At 38.6% G+C, this 22,569-nt stretch overlaps 2 protein-coding genes across 5 annotated transcripts in view; both read left to right on the forward strand.

The window, feature by feature from the left end:
* The first annotated feature begins 480 nt into the window (after positions 1–480).
* On the forward strand, positions 481–4,709 carry LOC146665940 (sterile alpha motif domain-containing protein 3-like). Of its 2 annotated transcripts, none has more exons than XM_085411244.1 (9): positions 481–585; positions 1,221–1,416; positions 1,504–1,665; positions 2,147–2,234; positions 2,325–2,489; positions 2,780–2,986; positions 3,220–3,376; positions 3,538–3,614; positions 4,093–4,709. In XM_085411244.1, the coding sequence occupies exons 1-9, from the start codon at positions 483–485 to the stop codon at positions 4,387–4,389; spliced, it is 1,452 nt and encodes a 483-aa protein (XP_085267370.1). In that variant the 5' UTR covers positions 481–482; the 3' UTR covers positions 4,390–4,709. The 2 variants fall into 2 exon arrangements, with proteins under 2 accessions (XP_085267370.1, XP_085267371.1); XM_085411245.1 differs by having other exon boundaries at positions 1,525–1,665.
* Positions 4,710–9,750: 5,041 nt separating this feature from the next.
* Positions 9,751–22,569, forward strand: part of sfswap (splicing factor SWAP) — a 53,502-nt gene continuing 40,683 nt past the window's right edge. For 2 of the 3 annotated variants that reach the window (XM_085413751.1, XM_085413752.1), the window contains exons 1-3: positions 9,751–10,113; positions 11,592–11,755; positions 21,128–21,259. In XM_085413751.1, coding sequence (XP_085269877.1) covers positions 9,920–10,113; positions 11,592–11,755; positions 21,128–21,259 — 490 coding nt within the window. In that variant the 5' untranslated portion in view covers positions 9,751–9,919. Of the gene's footprint in view, positions 11,174–11,591; positions 11,756–21,127; positions 21,260–22,569 lie in introns of all 3 variants that reach the window. The other variant, XM_085413753.1, reaches the window with a different exon arrangement.

A 22,569-nucleotide genomic window follows, 5' to 3' on the forward strand; every position in this document is an offset into this window, starting at 1 on the left:
CCTTTGTGTAAGTTATGTTAAATTATATTAAAAAACACACACACAATGACATGCAGGCACAACCAAATGATGTTAAAAAAAAAACTGGTCCATTTCCATTTTAAGTTCCAGTTATAATTTTTTAATGTTTTAAATCTTTCAAAAACGTGAAATCATTTTACTGTTATGTTTGGCCATTTACTTTTTTGCTTTTACTACATCCTAGAATTGTTCATTAATTGTGAGGTTTTTATGGAATTTGCAACATCAAGTTAAACCGAGGTTCTTTGGAAGTTAAAATGTCAAGCAGATTTTTATGTTACGGTGACTACATTTTGTAAGTTACAAATATAGTTCGCCAAGACAGCATAACGGTTTCTAAACAACTGCGCATTAATACCACAATGTTGTATTTTCATGTGTCAAGTTCGCAACGCGCATTAATCCCAAAGGCCGAAAAGGCAGCAGCGATGAGTGCTCCGCCTCCTCGCTGACTAGCGTTGATGCAGAAAATGACTCTCAGGGGGTTATCCACGGAGGAGCTCCTTAAAAGGTTGATGGAAGAAGGCATTGATGTGTCAGACGACGAGGCGCAAAGATTTAGAGGTAAGTCGGGTGTGATTTTGTGTTTTTATAAAAATTACAACGTGTAATTTTACAGTAGAGTTAGCGAAAGTCCGAAGAGCTAGATTTAACATGGGCGAAAGCTAGCAGTTAGCGAAGTTTTAAACAAAGAAAGGTACAAATGTGGACTATTTAGACTGTTGGTGGAATGTTCAACGTCTGTCTGCCCGCCGTATTCGAGTGTTTTATCAATAAATAGTGACGAACCGTGTACAACAATGTAAAAAAATCAATAATTTCTCAAAACATGCTAGTATGTAAATATAGCTATTAACAAAATCGTTTTCTAAACAAAATTTATCGCATCTAACTTGTTTCCCGCTCAAAGGGATTTTAAACAATGGAAGGTACACATTTGTACCATTCCACCTACTTAGTGGGATTTTCGAATATGAGAGCTGTAAGCTCTGCGCAGGGACACTTACTTACATTTTTATATTACCAGTTAATTTATATTAACAATTAATCAAGAGAATTAATTGTAACTTCCTTTTGGGGAATATAGACAGATTCACAATGATAGCTTATTATTATTATTATTATTGACCATAATGTCACTTTAAAACTAAATTTGAAAATGGTTTTATTTTTATTTCATACTGTACTTTATATTTCAGATAACGATGTAGATGGATTGACGGTAGACTGTGGACTCACTGAGACCATGGTTGCATATCTTTTTGACAAGTCTTTCAAAAAGCAGCTGAAGTTCAGAGACTTCACAAACCGCTACAAGGAAGTCATCATCACTTTACAACCGGTCGACCCATTTGAAGGTACAGTTGAAGGTCCAGTGTCCCAAGCAAACCAGAGGTAGGTTGTGATAAATGTCTAAATTTGCATATGCATTTAAGTGCTTGCAAAATGGCTAGTTAATGCTGTTTTCCTACTGTATTGCAGTTCTATACCTTCTTGCCGTAGATTGCCTGCAGTTATTTCCATTCCAAAATTCCCACAAGATGTCCAGAGTCGCTTGGATCTCAAAGAACCAGTCCAGAAAGAACAGAAGTACCGAAACAAAATAATTGGGACTCTTTATGAAATGCTGTCACAGTACACAATGTAAGGGTTCCTTTCTGAATAATTACATTAATTTCTTAATATTAATATTGCTGTTGTAAGAGAGGCAGAGAACAAATGCTTAGCCCATCTGCCTCCCAATCTGGAGACCAGCGTTCGAGTCTGGCGTGACACACGGTTCCAATGAACTGGCAATAGTGGTAAAACCATACATCCTGTGTCTCCAGACCTTGTCTGGACTATGATATCCAAAGTGTTCATTTTCGAATTTGCTCAAGAGTAAATTAATAATTCAGGACTGCAGTCAATTAATTAATGAAGTTTGGGAGAGGTGTGGCTGTTTGTCCACGCCCATTTTTAAGAAATTAAAATCAACTTTAGCTACATTGATTTGACATTGGTCTACAACATACTATTTACGGTAATAACAATATGATTAGAAGAATTGAAGAACAGAAAAGCCCCCAGGAAAGGATAAGAGTAATCAGTGTACTGTGGGTTGTTTTTCTTATGTTTGAAACAGGTACCCAACCCACTCAGACTACATCCAGGTCATCAAAGCCCTGATTGTGAAGTATCCTTTCTTAAGAGATGTACACGGAAATGGTTATGTGAGTACCTCTCCTTTTTTGTTTCTTTTATAGATTATATTAATATAAAGTAAGCATAATTAACTACTTATATACATTTGAAACAACTAGGACACCTGGCACAGCCAACTCAAGAGAAAGTTCAAAGCAGAACGGGCTCCCCTAATCAGCAACGAAGAAGTGAACCGGGTTAAAGAAAAGTTTGTATGCACGCAGAAACATCGGACCACAGAGGAATCCAGCAGCTCCTGTCTGAAGAGACTGAAGCCCTCTCTCGTAAGTCCTCACACCCTCAGCCTCTAAGAGCTAAGGTAACATATGTAGTCTTATTATGTTCACTGTAAAGCTAAAAGTAAACATTAATTGAAAGAAACATGTTAACAGATAACATTAACATAGAAAAAGGAACTTCACAGTTGATTTAACAAAAGTCAGCTCAACTTGCAATTCCTATTCAACATTTTTGCATTTTTTTCAAAGCATTTGGTGTACAAATTACCGCATTTCGAGTAACATTAACTTATCAGATTTTACTTATGATAATACTGATATCTGCTTTGACAAAGGATTCGTGCTTTGTGGGGGAAGATGCAGCCTCCGTTGATGCTCATATCAAGGTGCTAAATGATCAGCACAAGAAGCTACATCCTGACACAGCACTGGTGAAAGACCGCATGACAAAAACCTTTGCATGGAGACGTCGAGAGGTAGCTGAAGGAATGTGTACTGTGGACCTATTAAAGAGAGATCCATTCCTGGGGACATCTGCAGGGGTAAGAATTGTTAAGATGATTGGGGAAACAGCTAATGATTTTTTTGTCTCTAAATCTGATTATTATTTTCTGTACTAACTGATTAATCAATCTGTTCATTATCTTTAGAATTTTTGTTCAATGGTTAAAGCACTTTACATTTATCTCCAGTCTGTGTCTTTAAACATGTCAAAAGTTTAAATCCTCAATGTAAAATGTCATTCTTTTGTCTATTCTGCTCTTTTCATTTCCAGTTGTGTGATGAGGTTGATTTAATGCATCCCTGCCAAGACAACATCTGTCGCCGCTTTAGCGAAAACTTCACTGCTGTTCTTCAAATGACCAAGGATTTGCCACTGAAGAAGGTCTACATGGAGGCAAGAGAGAATGCACTGGCTGAAGACATTACAGGTGCTAATTTGACCTCATACAAATAGTAAATTTTGTGACAATTCATTTGCTCTCTCTTCCAAAGATAATTGATGTACCATAGTGCCATGTCAAGAGCATGTTAATGGGAATTTGCATGCTATCAAAATCTAATGAAGTGCATTTGCATCTGTATGACCTAGGAATTGACTTCAAGGGGGCACTTCTCTTGCCATCCATCTTCAAGGAGAAGATAGAAGATTTCATCATCCTTGGAGAGGTAAATGCATGATGCAATGCATAGCCTTTGGCCACAAGTTTCATTCTTGGTGTTTTGTTGGCATGGAGCTGAATTCAGCTGCGGTTCAGCATCACAGCTAAGCTAATGTAGGGGAAACACTGCTGTTAATCCACAGTGCTGCTGTGCTCTTGGGTTTTGTCTGGTGTTTATATAGATAGATAGACCTTTATTGTCCCCTTAGGGAAATTCTTCTTCACAGGTACTGTCACTGTCAGGGGTGATTGCTTTTGCCCTTGAATATTATGTCAAACTTTAGCAGCTTATCAAACACTACCACAACAGTCATTGGTCAAGAAGCTTTTTGTTTGGAGTAGGGGCCATGTTTACAGGTTATCAGAATAGACAGTTTTGTTTTGCAGCAAAAAAAAGAAGGTAATTTGAGGAATCTGTTGAAAATTCACTTGGCACATATTGCTTAAACATACTGTATACTAATGTTTTTCTTCCTCTTCTGCAGAATACTCCCATGAGTCCATACCCAACCATTCGAATGAAGGATAAGAGTTGGACAACTGCCCTCTCAAGACAGTGTCGCTGTGTTGTCACAGTTGAAGGAGTGGATGTTTGCTCATGCTGCTCGCTGGATGAGGCCTACATCTCAGCATTCTCCACCTTCTTCATGTTCAACATGACCTACCCTGCATACTTCAAGAAAACACTTGTCTTTCTTCAGAACTGCATTGTCAACATAGGAGACCAGGGAGACAAACCCCTGCCAGTAAGTGTCACCAGGGTACTTAACCAACTCTATTAAATATGCCCCCACTCCACAAATGTTCAAAATGTTCAAAAAGGGCATTTACTCTGAGGAAGTTGATTACACATGTTGGGTTAGTACACGCACATGAGCCTCATTTCGGCATCACTTGTGGAATAAATGACTGCCAGGCAGCTTTTTCCAAGTATCACTCTTTTCAACGCCATGTGTGATCCGTCAAAACATTGTGTTCAGGTGTTTAATGTCTTTATGTGATTGTTTACTTTTTTTAAATGAATGTATTTTTCTTGACATGTCCTATGGCAATATACGAATGTAATCAAGAATGTATTCCTGTGGTTGTTTAAATGCTTTGATGTGATTCTATTATTGAAAATAAATGGTTAAATAACCAAATATTTTGGACTATTGGGGTACATTTTTGTCTCTTTAGGTACGAAATAGGTTGTCGCTGGGGGGGTACCCTCATAGGTACCCTATTGTACCCTTTTCAAGGGAACATTTCTGTACTATAGTTTGAAGGTACATTTATGTCTTAGGAAAGTACATGATTGTACTTCAGATGGTACAACTTCATAAGGTACAAAAATGTACCAAGCCTAAAGGGTACAGAAATGTCCTTCAAAAAGGAACACCCCCAGCGACAAGCATTTGTACCCTTTTTGGTACACTTTGGCACCCCTATTTCTGAGAGTGTGTCATTGCATCTTTACTTTAATGATAACTACTGTCATTAAAAATAAAATAATACAAAATTAAATGAATTCATTTGGATCTTTCTTCCAGTTAAAATTACTTTTTTAAATGCCTGCCACATTGATTTGCTGTCAGTGAAGTGATGGGTGCTGTTGTTTTATAGGGTTGCTGATATTAGAGGCAGTTAGTGTAATTTGTCTTGCTCTCTATTCAAAATTACCCACCCTCATTATTTTGATATTGATGGTTTTGATCATGTTATTTATTGTTTCTTTACCAATTTTACACTTCTTTATACCCCTCTAAAATTTGGAACAATGTCTTAGATGTTTACAGTGATGTGTGTTTATTGCAGAATAATTATATCTTTATTTCTATTAATAACAGAATTTCATATTCACTCACTGAACACTATTGGGTACACTTTGCTACTACCATGTTGAACCGTGTCTTCTTCATGGCATCAATTCATCAAGGAAATGAAAATATTCCTTTGAGATTTTGGTCCATATTGACATTATAGCCTCACATTGTTGCTGCTGATTTATTAGCTGTATTAGGGAGATGCTCTACTGGATTGAGATCTGGCACTGTAGAGGTCATTTAAGTAAACAATTGAACTCACTGTCAGGTTCAAGAAATGAGTTGGAGATGGTTTAAGCTTTATTTGATTTTTGGTGCATTATCCTGCTGGAAGCAGCCACCAGGATATGGGTACATTGTGATTTTAAAGGGATCAACATGGTCAGCAACAACATTCAGGTACACTGTGGTGTTTAAACAATGTCCAATTGGTTCCAAGGAACCCAAAGTGTGCTAAGAAAATATCCCACACCTTTACACCACTCTGTAAACCATTGAGATGTTTGTATGGGAAAATCCCAGTAAACTAGCAGCTCGTCTGGCACCAACAACATACCCTGCTCACGATCACTTAAGTCACCATTCTTCCTCATTCTGATGCTCACTTTGACCTTCAACAGGTATTTTGACCACATATACATGTTTAGCCAACCACAGCTGCATTAACAGGTAGTTAAATAGGTATACATCACAAAGTGACTAGTGGATCTATACTAAATGCATTACTTGTTCCATTTTGTACCTGATAATACAGCATAAAGGGAATCTCAAAAGCTGACCTCTTAGGAGGTTAAATCCGTAAGAGTATAGGAACTTTGTTACCTAGCTTAACCTTAGCTTGTTCTCTGGCTGTTTTTGCATATAGTGTCCTGTGTGTATTACATTAAAGCCAAGTAATTAAGAGTGGATTAAATGGTAAATGGTCTGTATTTGTATAGCGCTTTACTTGGTCCTAAGGACCCCAAAGCGCTTTACACTATATACAATCATCCACCCATTCACACACTGGTGATGGCAAGCTACAGTGTAGCCACAGCCGCCCTGGGGCGCGCTGACAGAGGCGATTAATGGAGTATTTCCAAATGTGCACAGACCCCTGTGACTAAAATCTAATAAATAAATAAAAATGAAACTTCTCCAGATCAGTATATATAATATACACAAGTGTATCCACTGCAGCCCTCTGAACAATGCTCTCTGCCTTTTTTTTCTCTCTCTCTGTCCTACTTTTTTTTTAGCCTCTACATCCCTGAGAACCTATGGAGAAATGTTAAGAAAAACACACACAGAAGCTGTAAATAATAGAAAGGACCAATACAGTCTTTGTGGCAAGAGCTGCAAAGTAAATGCATCTCTATTGTCTTTGAATGCTGCAGTATAAAAGCTCAGAAGTGTACTTTGTTAAGCTTACTGGACTGCTTTGATTGTCTGTGATAAATCATCTGACTATAAACAAACTGTTCATCTTAAATAGTAAATGATGTATAATAGATGGACACAAATGAGTATGTCTCATCTTCATACTTCTCATCCAGGGGCAATTTTAGCCTACTTTTGGGGGTGCTTCAGCAAAATGGTTTGTTCCAGCCCACCTCTCCCCTACTCTGACTCTAGCGCCGTTGCTGCCAGAGCGATGGTGGCTGAGACGCAGCGGAGCGGAGGTGGAAGTGCCTGGCTTAAAACAGGACATATTAGCTGCATTTAACCTTCAGTTACTCTTTATATAGTTAGGTAGGAGACAGACCATGTTTCTTTTTAGCTGAAAAACATTACACTCAGGTAACCTGCAGTGTTGAAAACTTGTTTTCCGACGATGTTTGCTACCCTACAATCTGTCCTACTCTGTAGTAAAATCAGCAACATTTGACCGTCCTGTTGCTCCCATTGAAATTTATACAGCCTATTTAAAATCTAAAACTTAACATTGTCCGTAGCCTACTGTTGTTACCACTGTCCTGTTTGAAATGTAATGAGAGAAACTGGTTACTTTGTCATATGTGCATGTGCTGATATTAAACCCAAGGTACTGACTAGCTAACTGACTGGATGCCCATTAACCTTATAACTCCTGGTGTGTGTGTGTGTGTGTGTGTGTGTGTGTGTGTGTGTGTGTGTGTGTGTGTGTGTGTGTGTGCAGAGAGACAGCCAGCTTCATAATGGATATGAGGATGTTTTTTCAAAAAAAGGAGAAACATTCAGGTAAAAGTGTAAGATCAAATGATCCGTCAATAAAGGATAATGTTGGATCAGTGTTTCAATATTTATATCCTTTATTAGATATATATGTGGTTTGGTTATTTGCCTTTTGGTTGAAAGTACACTGAGAGAGGACTTTTTTATTAGTGATCTTAATAGTATTTTTTTTTTAATCTAATTGAATACAATCTATTTGTGTATGATTGTCAGTCCAAAGAGGGAGAGAGGAAAGAGGGGAACCTGAGGAGTACAAGATCAGGAAGAACCAGGTAAGAAAACAGACAGGGAGTACTAACAGGCATAACAGAAACTGTTAAACTGGCAAAGAAAAAACAAACAAACAACTAACTAATCTGAAAAACAAACTGGGTTGTCAGCCCTGGCACTGCATTAGTAATGCAGTTCAAAATGGTAATGCAGCATTACCATATTGAACTTCAGTCAGAGGAAGTCACGGTTGCCAAAAACTTTTTGAAGCTCAAGAGTGAGGCTGGTGCCATCCCAGATATGTTAACATTGTACAATCTTCAGGATAATCAGATCTTCCCCACACTGAAAACTGTTAATCTGGTTGCCCTAACAAACCCAGTTAGCAGCCGTAGCTGTGAAAGGTCTTTTAGTGTCTTGACTCAGCTCCATACCTGGCTGAGAAGGACCATGGGTCAAAGCAGACTCCAGCACCTGGCTGTGATGTCAGTTGAGAAAGAGATGCTTGAGAGACTTGACCACCAAAATGTGATAGACAGATTTGCCAACCTCAAGGTGAGGCGACATAGGTTAAAAGAAAAGCAAAGATCTGCAGAGCCATAGGAGTATCTGCAGTAAACATCTTTTCATACATTGTATACATTGTACCATAAGCCAGGGTGTCTCCATTTTTCTAATCTTTTAATAATAATTTGTACATTTCAAGGACTCTTCTATTTTTGGAGTGTATTTTTTTATGTATCTGTATTGTATTATACATACACTTTAAAAGTGAATCTCTGTCCAAAAAATGCACTTAGTTTACTTTTTACTCACTATGAGCATCATTCATTATTCTCCTGCAGTAATTAAGGTTAGGATATGTTTTTTTTAAAAAAAAAATTCCAATCCATTCTTCTTTAGCAGCATTTAAATAACCTTTATCAGATTTGATGGTTTTGTTACAGACTTAAAAAAAAGTGTTTTGCTTTTCTTTCACAAATGTGGGGATTAAGTTGTGTTAAAATGTACAAAACAGTGATGTCATGTTTTGTGACGAGGACCCAGGCACAGAGAGACTTGATGAATTTAAGAATTTTATGATATAATAAAGAAATTTGCAGACTTGCACAGAGAGGGTAAAATTATGATGACTGATAATGGAGATGAAGACAACAGACGATGAGGACAGGGAGGAACAGGGGTTTAAATGCACCAAGGAGACAGTCAGAGGGAACTCGGGACAACTGGAGACATTTAAGGATGCAGGGACTGACAGAGACAGGGAAGAAGTCTCATCGTGACGAGTAAAGTTTACCTTGCCTGGATGGGCAGCTCTCTGGGTGCTCAGCACCCCCAAAGCTCTGATCCTAGAATTGTCCCTGTTCTCATCACAAAGTGCTTGACATCTCACTCATAATTCATATGTAAAAGATGTCTCTAGTAAATCCTTGAACTACTCAGCATCATGTGATTTAATCAGGTTATGCAAATCCAAATTCATTAAACACCAAAACACATGGCTTGCAACACAGTTTTCAAATTTTTTAATTAATATATTTTAATAGCTTTATCAAAAATAATTAACAGCCTGAATAATTACAAATCTTAAACATCCAGCTGTGCTGTCAAATCCACTTTAAGATTATGATAAAAATGTTTTGTTTCCATATATTTAAAGTAACTAACTGTTGAATTACCTTGAACACAGGAATTTATCTGTTGAACAAAAGCTTAATATAATAGGGTATTTCACAGCAGCACTTTCGATAATTTGGGAACCACAAAATGTGGTTTATATACAGAGTACTTTAAAGCAAAAAAGTATAACATAACAGTGGACATGTTTAGCTACACATTAGGACGTTTACTTACTGAACATTAGTGTAAACTTTAACTGTGCTCTCGTGAAATTGTCGTAAGTGCCGACCGGATACATAGATGCATTTACTCACTTTTCAACATGGCGGCTCTTGGCGTGTAGTGTTTTGTTTTGGTGCAAAATCCCACGGATTAATGTAACATTTGGAGGACCTGGTAGCCACCTGGTAAACAAAAAGCTATCACGATACCGTCATTGTTGTTACGTCCTTTAAGCTAATCTATTCCTTCGACTATCTGGGAGATGTATCGTCGCGGAGCGGCAAAGAAAGACAGCAAGCCGGTGAAGAAGGATGTGAGTGACAGTGATAAATACGCCGATCTGTTGGTTTTCGGCTATGCCTGCAAACTCTTCCGAGACGACGAAAGGGCTCTTTACCATGATCACGGAAAGCATCTTATCCCATGGATGGGGGACAAGAGCATCATGATTGATAGGTCGGTTGAACAAACTTAGACCGAAACATTATGCTAACAATCTCTCCTGTCCGCTAGCCTGTCTCAAAATTCAAGGGACCACGTTGGAGTTGTTGCTTGTTGAAGCTTGGAAACACCTGCAACTCGCGACGATTGTTTTATTTCTTGCCTCCTAACGTGTCTTGTTGGATGTCCTGAACTAAAAAAGAAAGAAAATTGGGGGGAAAAGAAAAACACCTGGTATCTAAAGTTTCTTCGGTAACATGCTAACTTGCAAATGCCTGTCAGTCTTTGCTAATGTTAGCCATGACTGACCTATTTATGCTTTTTGCTGTCAAGTTATTATACACTCCAGCTTACATTATAAGAGAACATTGGACAAATGGATTGAATAAAGTTTATTTGAGACTGGTTTAAGACCACATAGGCCTGCATAGTTCGCGCTAAATGTACCTCTTAAATTGGCAATTGCAGTAAATATATAAAAATACTCAAGTTATCTGTGAAATCGGCTTTGCATCTTGGCATGTTATGAGAATTTCCTCTAGAAGCTTTTTTCATGCTTTACACATGAATAATATGTCTAAGCTATAACATGTCTTTTTCCTGTTCTTTTCAAACGGACGTTTTCTAATATAAAGTGGTGAAGTCCCTACAAAACTTGGTATTTTACTATGCTTTTGTTTGCCAGAGCAAATTCTAGCAAAGACAAAAGTTACTGTCATTAAGGTGATTCAGTGTATCATTTTGACTAATTTTTTCCACCTTTTACATAGAAATTGTCCTTGTTGCAAAGTCATTGTAAACCTCCTTGAGTCTTGTATTTCTTTAAACATATTAAATCAATTGAATCACCTTAGTGTTCAGACCCAACTTATGTTTCATTTGTACAGCCTTTGTTTGTGTGTCTTTATTACATAACCCAGTTTTTCCACAGCAAGGTAGGCTAAGGGGTCCTTCCAAACCCCGAATGCCAACCTCAGCTCCAGATTTCTTTGTCTTCATGAAGAAACTGCAAGTGAGAGATGGCGTAGAGGGACGAACCTTGGAAAATGTCGTCCATTTGGGTTCTTACGGATAGGTATTTATGTGCTCGGGTTTGTGTGAATGTAACTTTCTTTGCAGATTTAGAAGTAATGATGAGTGTTACAGGGGATTATTGAACCCTGTAAGGTAAGAAGCGAGTTGCTTTGTTTGTCTTTTTTTTTCTTTTTCATTTCTAATGTTGTTGGCCTGTAAAAACAGGAAGAAAATACAGACAGAAAACTTGCTAGGTATATCAGAGCTCTATCCAAAATAATTCCCAAAGACTTAATTAGTATCATTATTGTGATGTATCCATTTTGAGAAAACATTCATGGAGGACTTACAGAGGTAGACCAGTTTTATATCTTTTATATTGTGGGTTTTAGGTTTTACAACCTTGGTAAGTAGGCCCATGTTCTGTATGAAAAGTTTTGTCTACTTCCTTTTCTCTAATCCTTTTTATCATCCAACAGATATGATGGACGTGGTCACTTACATGACCTTTCAGAGTATGACAGTGGGTCATGGAATACATCCTACCAGCTGTCAGAGGAAGAGGCCAGGATTGAGGCGCTCTGCGATGAGGAGAGGTACCTGGCACTGCACACTGACCTGCTGGAAGAGGAAGCTAGACAAGGTGAGCAGGATGCTCGTTTAAACATTTAGCAGTAATAGTTAAAAAAAAAAAAAAAGAGTGATATTAAAGGCAAGGAAAAATAATTTCAAAACATCTTATATACCTTAAATCTGCTGGAGCTCTTAAATAGGATATCATGACCTTACTTTCGTAATCTGTTTTCAAAAGCTGATTTTGTGTCAGTAGCTCAAACTTGTTTTCCGTTTGTAGTCAGGCCTTTTTAATAAAGATGTAGTTGCATGGGCTCATATGTCAGGGGATGCTCACTTAACAGCATTTTTGCTGTCTTCATCTTTTGCTCCAGTAGAAATTTTAAGGTAATGTCTACTGCTTCTTAGGATTTCCCATTTGTGATGAACACACTGACATTTACTTATTGCTAATGCTGGGCAGACACTGTGCGATTTTTTATTTTTTTTTTCCAGTCGCACGATTCAGTTCCTGCTCAAACTCAAATTGGCCCATTTTGAGCCGATTTCTGAGTCCTACGACCGTTTTGGCGATCGGCCCGATTTTGGCCTTCATCGTGCGTCGTGCATCGTGTAGTATACGTGGGGTAACGAGAAGCGATTAACACCTCACGACCAGCTCCCGATCATCAATCGCTTGGTCGTGAGGATTTCAAACCTGTTTGAAATCCTCGCGACCGTCGTGAGGGTGTCACCGCAGTTTCTCACACTGCGCACAGCAGTGCAGCATGTGATCTGGACACAAGCGATGGAGGCACAAATTGTAGAACTTTGGAAAGCTCATCCGAGCCTTTTCAATGTGGCCTCACAAAATTATCACGACCACAACAACCGTGAAAATAGTTGGATTTACACTGCTGCTCAATCACAGCTGCCTGATCATGTTTTTCATTAGCAATTTAGCAAAGTTGATGGTGGTGGTGTGTCTGTGTGAGTGAAAGACAGAGAGGGAGAGCGAGCGACAGAATTTCTGTTATAACCTTCATTTTATGGACGCACAGTGTGAGCACTCAGGTCGCATCAGAGCATCGGACCGTATAGTGTGAGACCCTGCATCGTGACCTATGAACTTCTAACCCCTGCGAGTCAATCGTGCCGTTTGAGCAGGAGCTGAATCGCGCCACTGAAAAAATCGCACAGTGTCTGCCCAGCATTAGTTACAGCTTGTTGTCAATACGCTGGGGGCAGAAATTAAGTGATCCTCTGCTGAATTTGTAAATTTGTTTGCTTCCAAAAAAATGAACAGTCAGGTAAACGGGTAGCTTGATTTTAATGGAAATAAACATAATATCATCCAAAACTCCAGGGAAAAAAGTTATAAATTAAATTGCATATCACTGAGTGAAGTAAATATTTGATCCCGAAGCTAAATATGACTTGTTTGAAATACCTTGTTGGTAAGCACAACGGTAAGATGTTTTTTGGTTTTTTTTGTAGTTATTCACCACATGTGCACACGTTTCAGGAGGGATTCTTTGTTGAAACGCTTAAGTCCTTTGGCTTTAGAGTTGGTGTTTGTCAACCCAAACCTTCAGCTCCCTCCACAGATTCTGTAGGACTCACGAATGGCTGGTCCTATCCATGACCTTAATGTGCTTCTTCTTCGGCCACTCCTTTTTTGCCTTGATCGGATGTTTATGGGTCATCGTCATGCTGGGAGATCTATCCATGACCCATCTTCAGTGTTCCGGCTAAAGAAAGGAAGTTCTCATCCAAGATCTTATCATACAGGGCCCCACCCATTAGCCCCTCAATGTGGTGAAGTCGTCCTGTACCTTTAGTAGAAAAACAGCCCCAAAGCATAATGCTACCACCTCTGTGCTTGGCTGTGGGGATGGTGTTCTTTGGGTCATAATCAGCATTTCTCTTTCCCCAAACGCTGCACTTTGGGTTGACCACGGCACTTTCTCCCAAGCCTTGGAGATGTTCACTGGCAAGCTTAAGATGGACCATCGCACGTGCCTTCTTTAGCAGGGGGACTTTGTGGGCTTTGCAAGAATAATTGATGCTCATTTGATTTCTTTCGAGAGTTATCAACTTCTCATCAAACAGTTTGCTCATTCCAGCCTTATGCAGGTCTATGATCTTGTCCCTGGTGGAAAAGTAGGAATGAAACAAATTGAGTATCTTCTGTGTGCTACATGGACACAGTCTGTGGAAGCCAGAATTCTTGCTGGGAAGGAGTTTAAGTCTCTGGCTAGAACTGAACCAATGATCTTGATGTCCTTATTTCTACTGTGACACTTGGATGGTTGAATCAGAAATTGGTGTAAACATCATGAAAGCTTGGATCCATTACTTTTGTATCAGCAGTTCAGGCTGGCGGCACTGATGTATTGGTGTGATATATTTTCTCGCCACACTTTGGGTTCGTTGTTACCAACTTTAAACAGCAGAGCCGACCTGAGTGTTGTTGCTGACCATGTCCATCCTTTTATTACCCATCTTCTGATGGCTTTCCAGCATGATGACGCATGTGTGTCACAAAGCTCAGATCACCTAAATCTTATTTCATTAGCATGACAGTGAGTTCTTTGCACTCAAATAGCCTCCACACTCACCAGATGTCAATCCATTAGAGCACCTTAGGGATGTGGTGAAACGGAAGGTTTGCATTATGAAAAACTACTACAAACTTAGTAGGTTAATGTTTATTGCTGCTTCTGTCATGCCTGTCATATTACACTAATTCAATTTATCAGGTCCTCTTTTGAACTCGTGTCATGCCTGTCTTGCTTTTTCACAGTTTAGAAATCTTCACTCTCTTCAAAGGCAGTCTGTGACAGTGTTTTAATTACTATCCAGTGCGTTTTAATTTCAGGCATGCATCATCTTATGAGACTTCTTCTGCAGACTGCCACTGCACATAAAACTTGGATTTTATCCCAACAAAAATTGACAAGTCACATTTGCTAAAAAGTTTAATCTATGCTTCTTAACAAAATCCCTGGATTTTTTTTTCCCAGGCCAAATCTTCAGAGTAGAGTGACGCCCCCTTTCTAAGGCCTTTTCAGCTTTTAGACTCTTAAAAAGGGCTGGCTTTAACTCTTGAGTTGAAGAGCTGCAATTTCTATGGAAATCACATTTGACTCATCTAGGATACTTGCATCTCACTCATTTTACATAATATAATGAAGCTGGCTGTTTTGATGACAAAGCATCCTTCCAAAAGACAGATGTAATGACTGTAATTGAATTTAATAAGCCACAGTTTTAAGTGAAATATGGTCTCTTTTGCTCAAACTGACAGGTCAGAAGGAATCAGCTAATGGTTTGTGTAAAACACACACACACTGCAGAAGGTGGATCTTGCAGTCCGGTTTGCCCTTGAATTTGGAGATCTGACCCCATTTTGCTGAGGCGATTACCCATCTGTCCACTTAAGGGGCAGTGGGAAGCATAAGAAATATTTATAGAGTTCAATGAATTTCAGTAGAAAAGGGTTGGCTACAGGGTCCAACATGCATACTTCCTGTCCCCTTTTATATATTACATTGGTAGCATTATAACTATTTGTATATCATAATGATCATGAGTTATTTGAGATTAGAGCAGGGCGATATGGCCAAAAATATTTATCACGATATATATTTGAAAATTTGCGATAACGATATAACTGACGATATAATTGATGCGAGACAAAATACAACTCCACAACATTACTAGCGCAAAAAGACAACCTTTCATTTATTTTCACTTAAACAAGAAGCTGGTTTTTATGTACATTAAAGCTTTATAAAAATGTAACAGTGCAAATGCAAATTCCTTGCTGAAAGTTTAACCAAAAGGCATTTCCAGTAGAAATGGGCTGACATATCCTGAGCATAACCATGTATAATATCCACTGAAGTTAAAAAGAGGTGCTTTGCAACATTAAACTGCAGTGTGCAGTACGCATTTTTCGGACCATAAGGTGCACGGGATTATAAGGCACATTAAGCGAAACAAAGCAGTCAGATAAATCAAACTTTATTAAACTCATTCTTCTTGCTTCCTCCACTTCTGTACCATTGATTCATTAATGTTGAATTCTCTGGCAGCTGCTCTATTCCCATGTTGTTGCAGTATAGTAATGACTAACCTTGTATTGTGGATGGATTATCTCAGTTGTTCTCCTGACTGAAGTTTGGTCCGTTTACAGCATCCTGCCATGCGACTGCATTTGTCTCTAACCATGAAGAACCTTCACGTTAACTTTTATAAGTGGAAAAGTGTTAGTGTTCGTCCTCCAGCTTCACTGTTTATGTTATGCTAACATAGCTGTGTCGCTAGCGATCACGTAGCACATCATTATATACCAGCTAGCCCAACTTCAGTAACCTTACAAACGTCATTGCTGTTTAGTTTCCTGTCTTCATTTATGTTGGAAGTGATAGCAGAGCTGTACGTTTGATTTTTTTCAGAAATCTCTCAGTCAGAACATGCAATATCATGCTAAGGTAACTAGCGAAACTAGCGAGCTAACTTCCGCTAGCTTCCTGCTAACTTCTAACTCCGTTAAATGTAATAAATTTTGTTTTCATGGATGCCTGGAAGTTAAACTTCATAGTTACACCTGGTAAAGCAGCAATGCTGATCGTTTTATTAAAGATGAAAGAATTTAGACAGTTTTTAACTCTCAGTGATGCTGCAGTGTTGTTTGACCTGAATGATACGGAGTTTAGGACCCAGATTACTCCCAGATTTAAGAGCATCTTAGTCCGACAATAACGACGGCCGCTTGCATGTTCTGCAAAAAAATGTGCTTTGTCGTGTATCTGAAGGACAAACACCAAACCAGTTCCACATCACTGAAGTTGCACCATTTTTACAAACCAATTCTGGTTCATCTGTTTCACTCAACAATCAGCCATGTGCGTATGAAAACAAAGGCACTGCGCATGCGCGTTTTACTCATATTCTATCGCGATATTTCATTTTCCTATCGTTGCCTAACATTATACCGGTATTACCGTGAACGGTATAATATGGCCCAGCCCTATTTGAGATTATATATATATATATATATATATATATATATATATTAGGGCAAGGCGATATATCGAGTTTTTAAAAAATATCGATATATTTTCATACGAGATATAAGATGTGACAATATCGTTTATATCGATATAGTCTATGTTACGTTATAATTATACTTGTGGAGCCGCAGGTTTGCCTCTCTTTCGTCCACTTTTGTCTCTACGCAACGTTACTCGGCCTCGCCTCTCCTGCACTGAACACAACTCCCCCATAGCTTCACCTGCAGGCAATGACAAGATGAAAGCGGAAAATCTCCGTTAGCGAGTTACCGTGCGTGGGGCTGGATGGCGTCAACGTGTTAGCGAGCTAACCACGCTAACGACATGCAGCCCAGAGGGGCTGCACGGCCTAAAATCCTTTCCTTTTCTCAAAAATCGACAGTGCGCCTTATGTATGAATTCTGGTTGTGCTTACTGACCGCGAACCGATTTTATGTGGTACACAGCGCTCAGCAATCTGTCAAAAAATGTTTTAATATGACTTTGCTAAGCTACGGAGCTGCACCGCTTGATGGATTGTCGGAGAATTACGGCTACAGAGGAGGAGCCTCGCGGAGTGATACGTACTGTGTGTGTATAAGGATGGCACCTGTTCAGAGACGTGGTGCAGCTGTGAAATCTGTCTCTTTGTTATTATGCTCAGCGTCTATTAGTTTACATTTTGACTGCACAATTGTGAGCTTTTTGTTATGCACAAAAACAACATTGTTTTCTTTTATTTATGGACCATGATTATTTAATATATGCTGATAATTTATTTTTGAGTAATATCTACGCTGTATGTAAATAAAAGTGCCCGTGTGACATCTGGGACACAGTGTGACTAAGAACTCTCTTTTTGTTCTTAACTTATGGCTTAAAAAAAAAAAAATCGAGATATATATCTTATATCGCCATCCAGCTAAAAAATATCGAGATATGAATTTTGGGTCATATCGCCCAGCCCTAATATATATATATATATATATATATATATATATATATATATATATATATATATATATATATATATATAAAATACAGAGGCTACTGAGACACACTTAAGTACAGTCCTTCAACAAGCCATTTGTGCACTGCTTGCCAGCTGTATGTATGTATAGGTTGTTGCTTTCATCTCGGAGTGGAGTAAACGTTCTTCAGTGGCTTTTAAAATGCAATTTAGTTCATATATTTATTTTCTGGGTGAAAAGCAACCAAACTAAGGGAAGATATGTTAAGTTTTCAAACCAGAATAAATAAACATTAGGCTTTAAAGGACAATTGTAAGAAGAATTTTGTGAGCCTGTTAAAGTTTTCTATATATCTGCACGAGTATGTCCTAAAAGTACACAAAAACAATTAACAACAGTATCGTACAACCTTACGAAAAATATTAGCTCGTTTTGAATTTGATGGCAGAAAGGCATCTCAGAAACGCTGGGAGAGAGGACACAAAAAGCTGGAGAAGTAAGTGGTACTAAAAAAAAACAGCTGGAGGAACATTTTGCAACTAATTAGGTTAACTGGTAACAGATCTGTAGCATCGTTGGTTAGAGAAAGAACATCTTAGAGAGGCAGGATTTCTCAGAAGTAAAGATGGACAGACATTCACCAATCGGCTGAAAAACTCTCTACAAATTGTGGAACAGTAATGTTGCAATGATGTCTCTTAACATAAAATCATAAAAGACTTTTAAAATCTTATTATATACGGTAGATAATATCATTATGAGAATCAGAAGAAATCTCTGTGCGCAAGGGACAATGCCAGATATAAATAATGGATGCCTGTGATCTTTGGACCCTCAGGTGCCCCTGCATTAAAAATAGACATGATGTTAACGTGATCCGGAAATGCTGCCATCTCCCCTGAGCCTAAACTCAGTTCAAATGGACTGCCAGCATTCAGTCCAAAAGCCTGTATCTCTGAAGGGGGCGGCTGAGTTGACATGTTGCACATCTGAAAGGCACCACCAGTCTTGGAAGTTATATACAGGTTTTAAAGCAAGATACGCTCCCATCCAGAAGATTTATATTTCACCAAGACATTCCTATAGCGCAGACTGCATCTATTACAATAGCATCGATTTGTAGTAGATGAGTCTAAGCGCTGAAATGCTCTGTTTGCAGTCCAGATGTTTCACCAACTGAAACATTTAACGTGTCATGAAATGGAAAAAATACAACAAAGATGATCCAGGACTGTTGAGTTTTTAGAATCCTCTATCAGACAGGAATGAGACAACATTCCTCTCAGAAGTCCGACGGTCTGCTCAGTTCCCAGTTGTTTACGGGCTGCGTTAAAAGAAGAGGGGATGCTGCACAGTGATAAACACAGCCTGACCCTAGCTTTTCTGATATACGTCATTTCCATCAAATTCAAAGTGACCTTGTTTTATTCTTAGGCAAGGCAAGGCAAGTTTATTTGTATAGCACAATTCAACAACAAGGTGATTCAAAGTGCTTTACAGAGACATTAGAAACAAGAACAAATAAAAAGCATGATTTAAAATTGAATAAAACAAGCAAATAAACTAACTAATTAACAAACAAACAAACAAACAAACAAACAACAGTATATAAAATCAAAACAGATAAAATCAGAACAGTAGATAAAATCAGTAGTTAAATGTAAGTTTTGAAATTTAAGCTTAAAGTGTGGATTTGGTGCTTTATTCAAATGCAGCTGAGAACGGGTGAGTCTTCAACCTGGATTTAAATAAACTGAGTGTTTCAGCTGATCTGAGGCTTTCTGGGAGTTTGTTCCAGATATAAGGAGCATAAAAGCTGAATGCAGCTTCTCCGTGTCTGGTTCTGACTCTGGGAACTGATAAAAGACCGGATCCAGATGACCTGAGGGATCTGGATGGTTCATACTGGGTCAGGAGGTCATTGATGTATTTTGGTCCTAAACCATTCAGAGCTTTATAGGCCAGCATCAGAACTTTAAAGTCTATCCTCTGACGGACAGGCAGCCAGTGTAAGGACCTCAGAGCTGGACTGATGTGGTCCACTTTTTTGGTCTTAGTGAGGACTCGAGCAGCAGAGTTCTGAATGAGCTGTAGTTGTCTGACTGATTTTTTAGGTAGACCTGTAAAGATGCTGTTACAGTAATCAAGCCTACTAAAGATGAATGCATGGACTAGTTTTTCCAGGTCCTGTTGAGACATCAGATCTTTTATCCTTGATATATTCTTGAGGTGATAGTAAGCTGACTTTGTTATTGTCTTAATGTGTTTTTCTAAGTTTAGGTCTGCATCCATCACTACACCCAAATTTCTCGCCTGGTTTGTGGTTTTTAGATGTATAGATTGAAGTTCTCTGGTGACCTGTAATCGTTTTTCTTTGGCGCCAAAGACTATTACCTCAGTTTTGTTTTTGTTTAGCTGGAGAAAATTGTGGCACAACCAGTCATTGATTTCCTCAATGCATTTACCAAGAGCCTGTACAGGGCCTCGGTCTCCTGGTGACATTGTGATATATATTTGTGTGTCATCTGCATAGCTGTGATAGTTTATTTTGTTGTTGTTTATAATCTGTGCCAGTGGGAGCATGTAGATGTTAAACAGAAGGGGTCCCAAGATGGAACCTTGGGGAACTCCACATGTGATACTTGTCTGCTCAGATGTGAAGTTACCTATTGATACAAAGTAAAATGTAATATTTTCTCAGTTAAAACATCTGATACTTTTTTATATTCTATTATTAATGAAATATGTGTTTATGGAAATTACAAGCTATTGTGTTCTGTTTTTATTTATATTTTATATAACATCCCAATTTTGGAGGGCAGTTGGGGTTGTACTCACTCCAATTCATCTTTTACCTTTCTTTGTACAATTGATTTGTGTGCAAAAGGTACCTTTCTTTGTGCATGACCAACTCTCTCATGAGATTCAGCTCAGACAAGCATCCTGACATTTTCTTTTAGTGTTCCTTGGTGTTATTCAGAATTCCCTTTTCTTTTCTATTAATGATGGTCTGTTGTTTTGGCCCAAGCGTGACACACAAAGATCCATACGATGACACTTCTAACCCCCTCTGTGTTTCAAAGATGGGAAGCAGGAGGTTCTACCTTACCTTACTACCTATGCAGTAAATAATGCAAACGAATGCTTCTCATTTAAACCACAAAGTTTTATTTTGGTCTCATCAACACACAAGACAGGACTTCGTCATTGTTTTGTTTAATTTTTCATCCACTACACGTCTGTATACTGTATATCTAATTAAAACTGACACAGTATCAACTTAAAAAGAGTAACATTCGTTATCTTCACAGATAGATGTCCTTCATCAAAATCAAAAGTCATCATCAGTTTGTGCAGACTGGTTTAAAGTGTTCTTCAACATTGCAGTCTCTTTTTTTTCCCTGATTATGTGTGTTTCCTAATCCTTCACAGAGGAGGAGTATAAACGTCTGAGTGAGGCTCTGGCTGATGAAGGCTCTTACAACGCCGTGGCTTTTAAATACAGCGCTGACTACTATGACCCCTCTCAGCCCACTGAGGAGGAGGATGCTAACAAGGAATCAGGTGAGAACTCGTCACAACTTCCCAGAGTAATGTAGTTACCGTGGGCTCTGTGTCACGTCTAGAATTGTAGTTGATTGTGTGTGCTGCAGTCAGCTGTGAAGAACACAGCAGCTCTTTCTGATATATAACATTTACAAAAACCAACTTTTTTTAATCCAAACAGCCATCTGCCCATTCATACACTTGAGGCGTTTGCTGAAGTTTATTTTTTGCCCAAAAAAAAGCTCATGACAAATGTGCAAAAAATTCAGTATTGCACTAGAATATCACCTCATGTAATCACCTCGCACCATCTGTGTTACTTTTAGTCCTCTATCTGTTTGTGACTTCTTGTTATGACCCATTTTGTGAGGAGCCTTCATGGATTCCCTGCTCCCTTGTGCAAACCTTAACCTCCTAAGACCCGAACTCTTCCACGGCATGCATTTTTGATTTCTCTTTGATATTTGGGCTGATTGGGACCCAATGAATGTAAAAACAAAGAATGACCAGATTTTTTTTTTTTTTTACCTGATTTTTGTTTCTAAGAAAAATGAGAGCCACATATGAGGATATTTGTTTAAAATTTTGATAGAAGAGTAGCAGCATAATGTCCTCGTAAGTGGATCTCAGGCCCTTGTAGAGCAAAATTGAGTATTTTGGTCTAAATAACCCAAAATGTGATGTCCACATATGTGGACGCCAGGTCCTAGGAGGTTAAACTAACAGTCTTTTTCCCAAATGTCATCTAAACAGACCCTTTGCCCTCCAACACACCCTTGTCATGTCTGGAATGACTTCCCAAACATCCTCATGCTCAAGAAAAAAAAAAAAAGACTGCTTCCTAAAAGATAGACACTGACCCTGACACAGTTACTTCTGCTTTAAATATCTGATATACACACAGACTAGTTAAGCAGACTAGATGCCTCTCTGTGTCTCTGGTGAATTTGTAGAGCTGACCCCATGGTATTCAAACATCTGCTAAAGATTCAGATGCCTGCAGAGGGTGACTTCGTGGAAAAAGTCAGAAAGGTCTCACATTTGATCTAGTTTGAGTCGAGCTCTATTTAAACTCTGAAACATTAATAAAAAAGTGGTCAAGAACTTCCCTCTTACCAAAGAGAGCATTAGCGCTTAAGGAAATATATCACAGTAATATACCAAGTTCAGTCATTCAGGTAAGGAAATCCCAAACAGTTGATTGTGTTTGTGTTGATTGTGTTTCAATGTGAGAAACATTTCGTCACTCATCCAAGTGAGTTCTTCAGTCTCAGCTGACTGCAGGTTTCCCAACCTTATAAACCGTACAGTTCCATAATGACTGAAAC

The sequence above is a fragment of the Rhamphochromis longiceps genome, linkage group LG7 (genome assembly GCF_057381845.1).
Source record: "Rhamphochromis longiceps isolate RC_006_pf linkage group LG7, R_longiceps_female_GT1.1, whole genome shotgun sequence".
NCBI lineage: Eukaryota > Metazoa > Chordata > Actinopteri > Cichliformes > Cichlidae > Rhamphochromis > Rhamphochromis longiceps.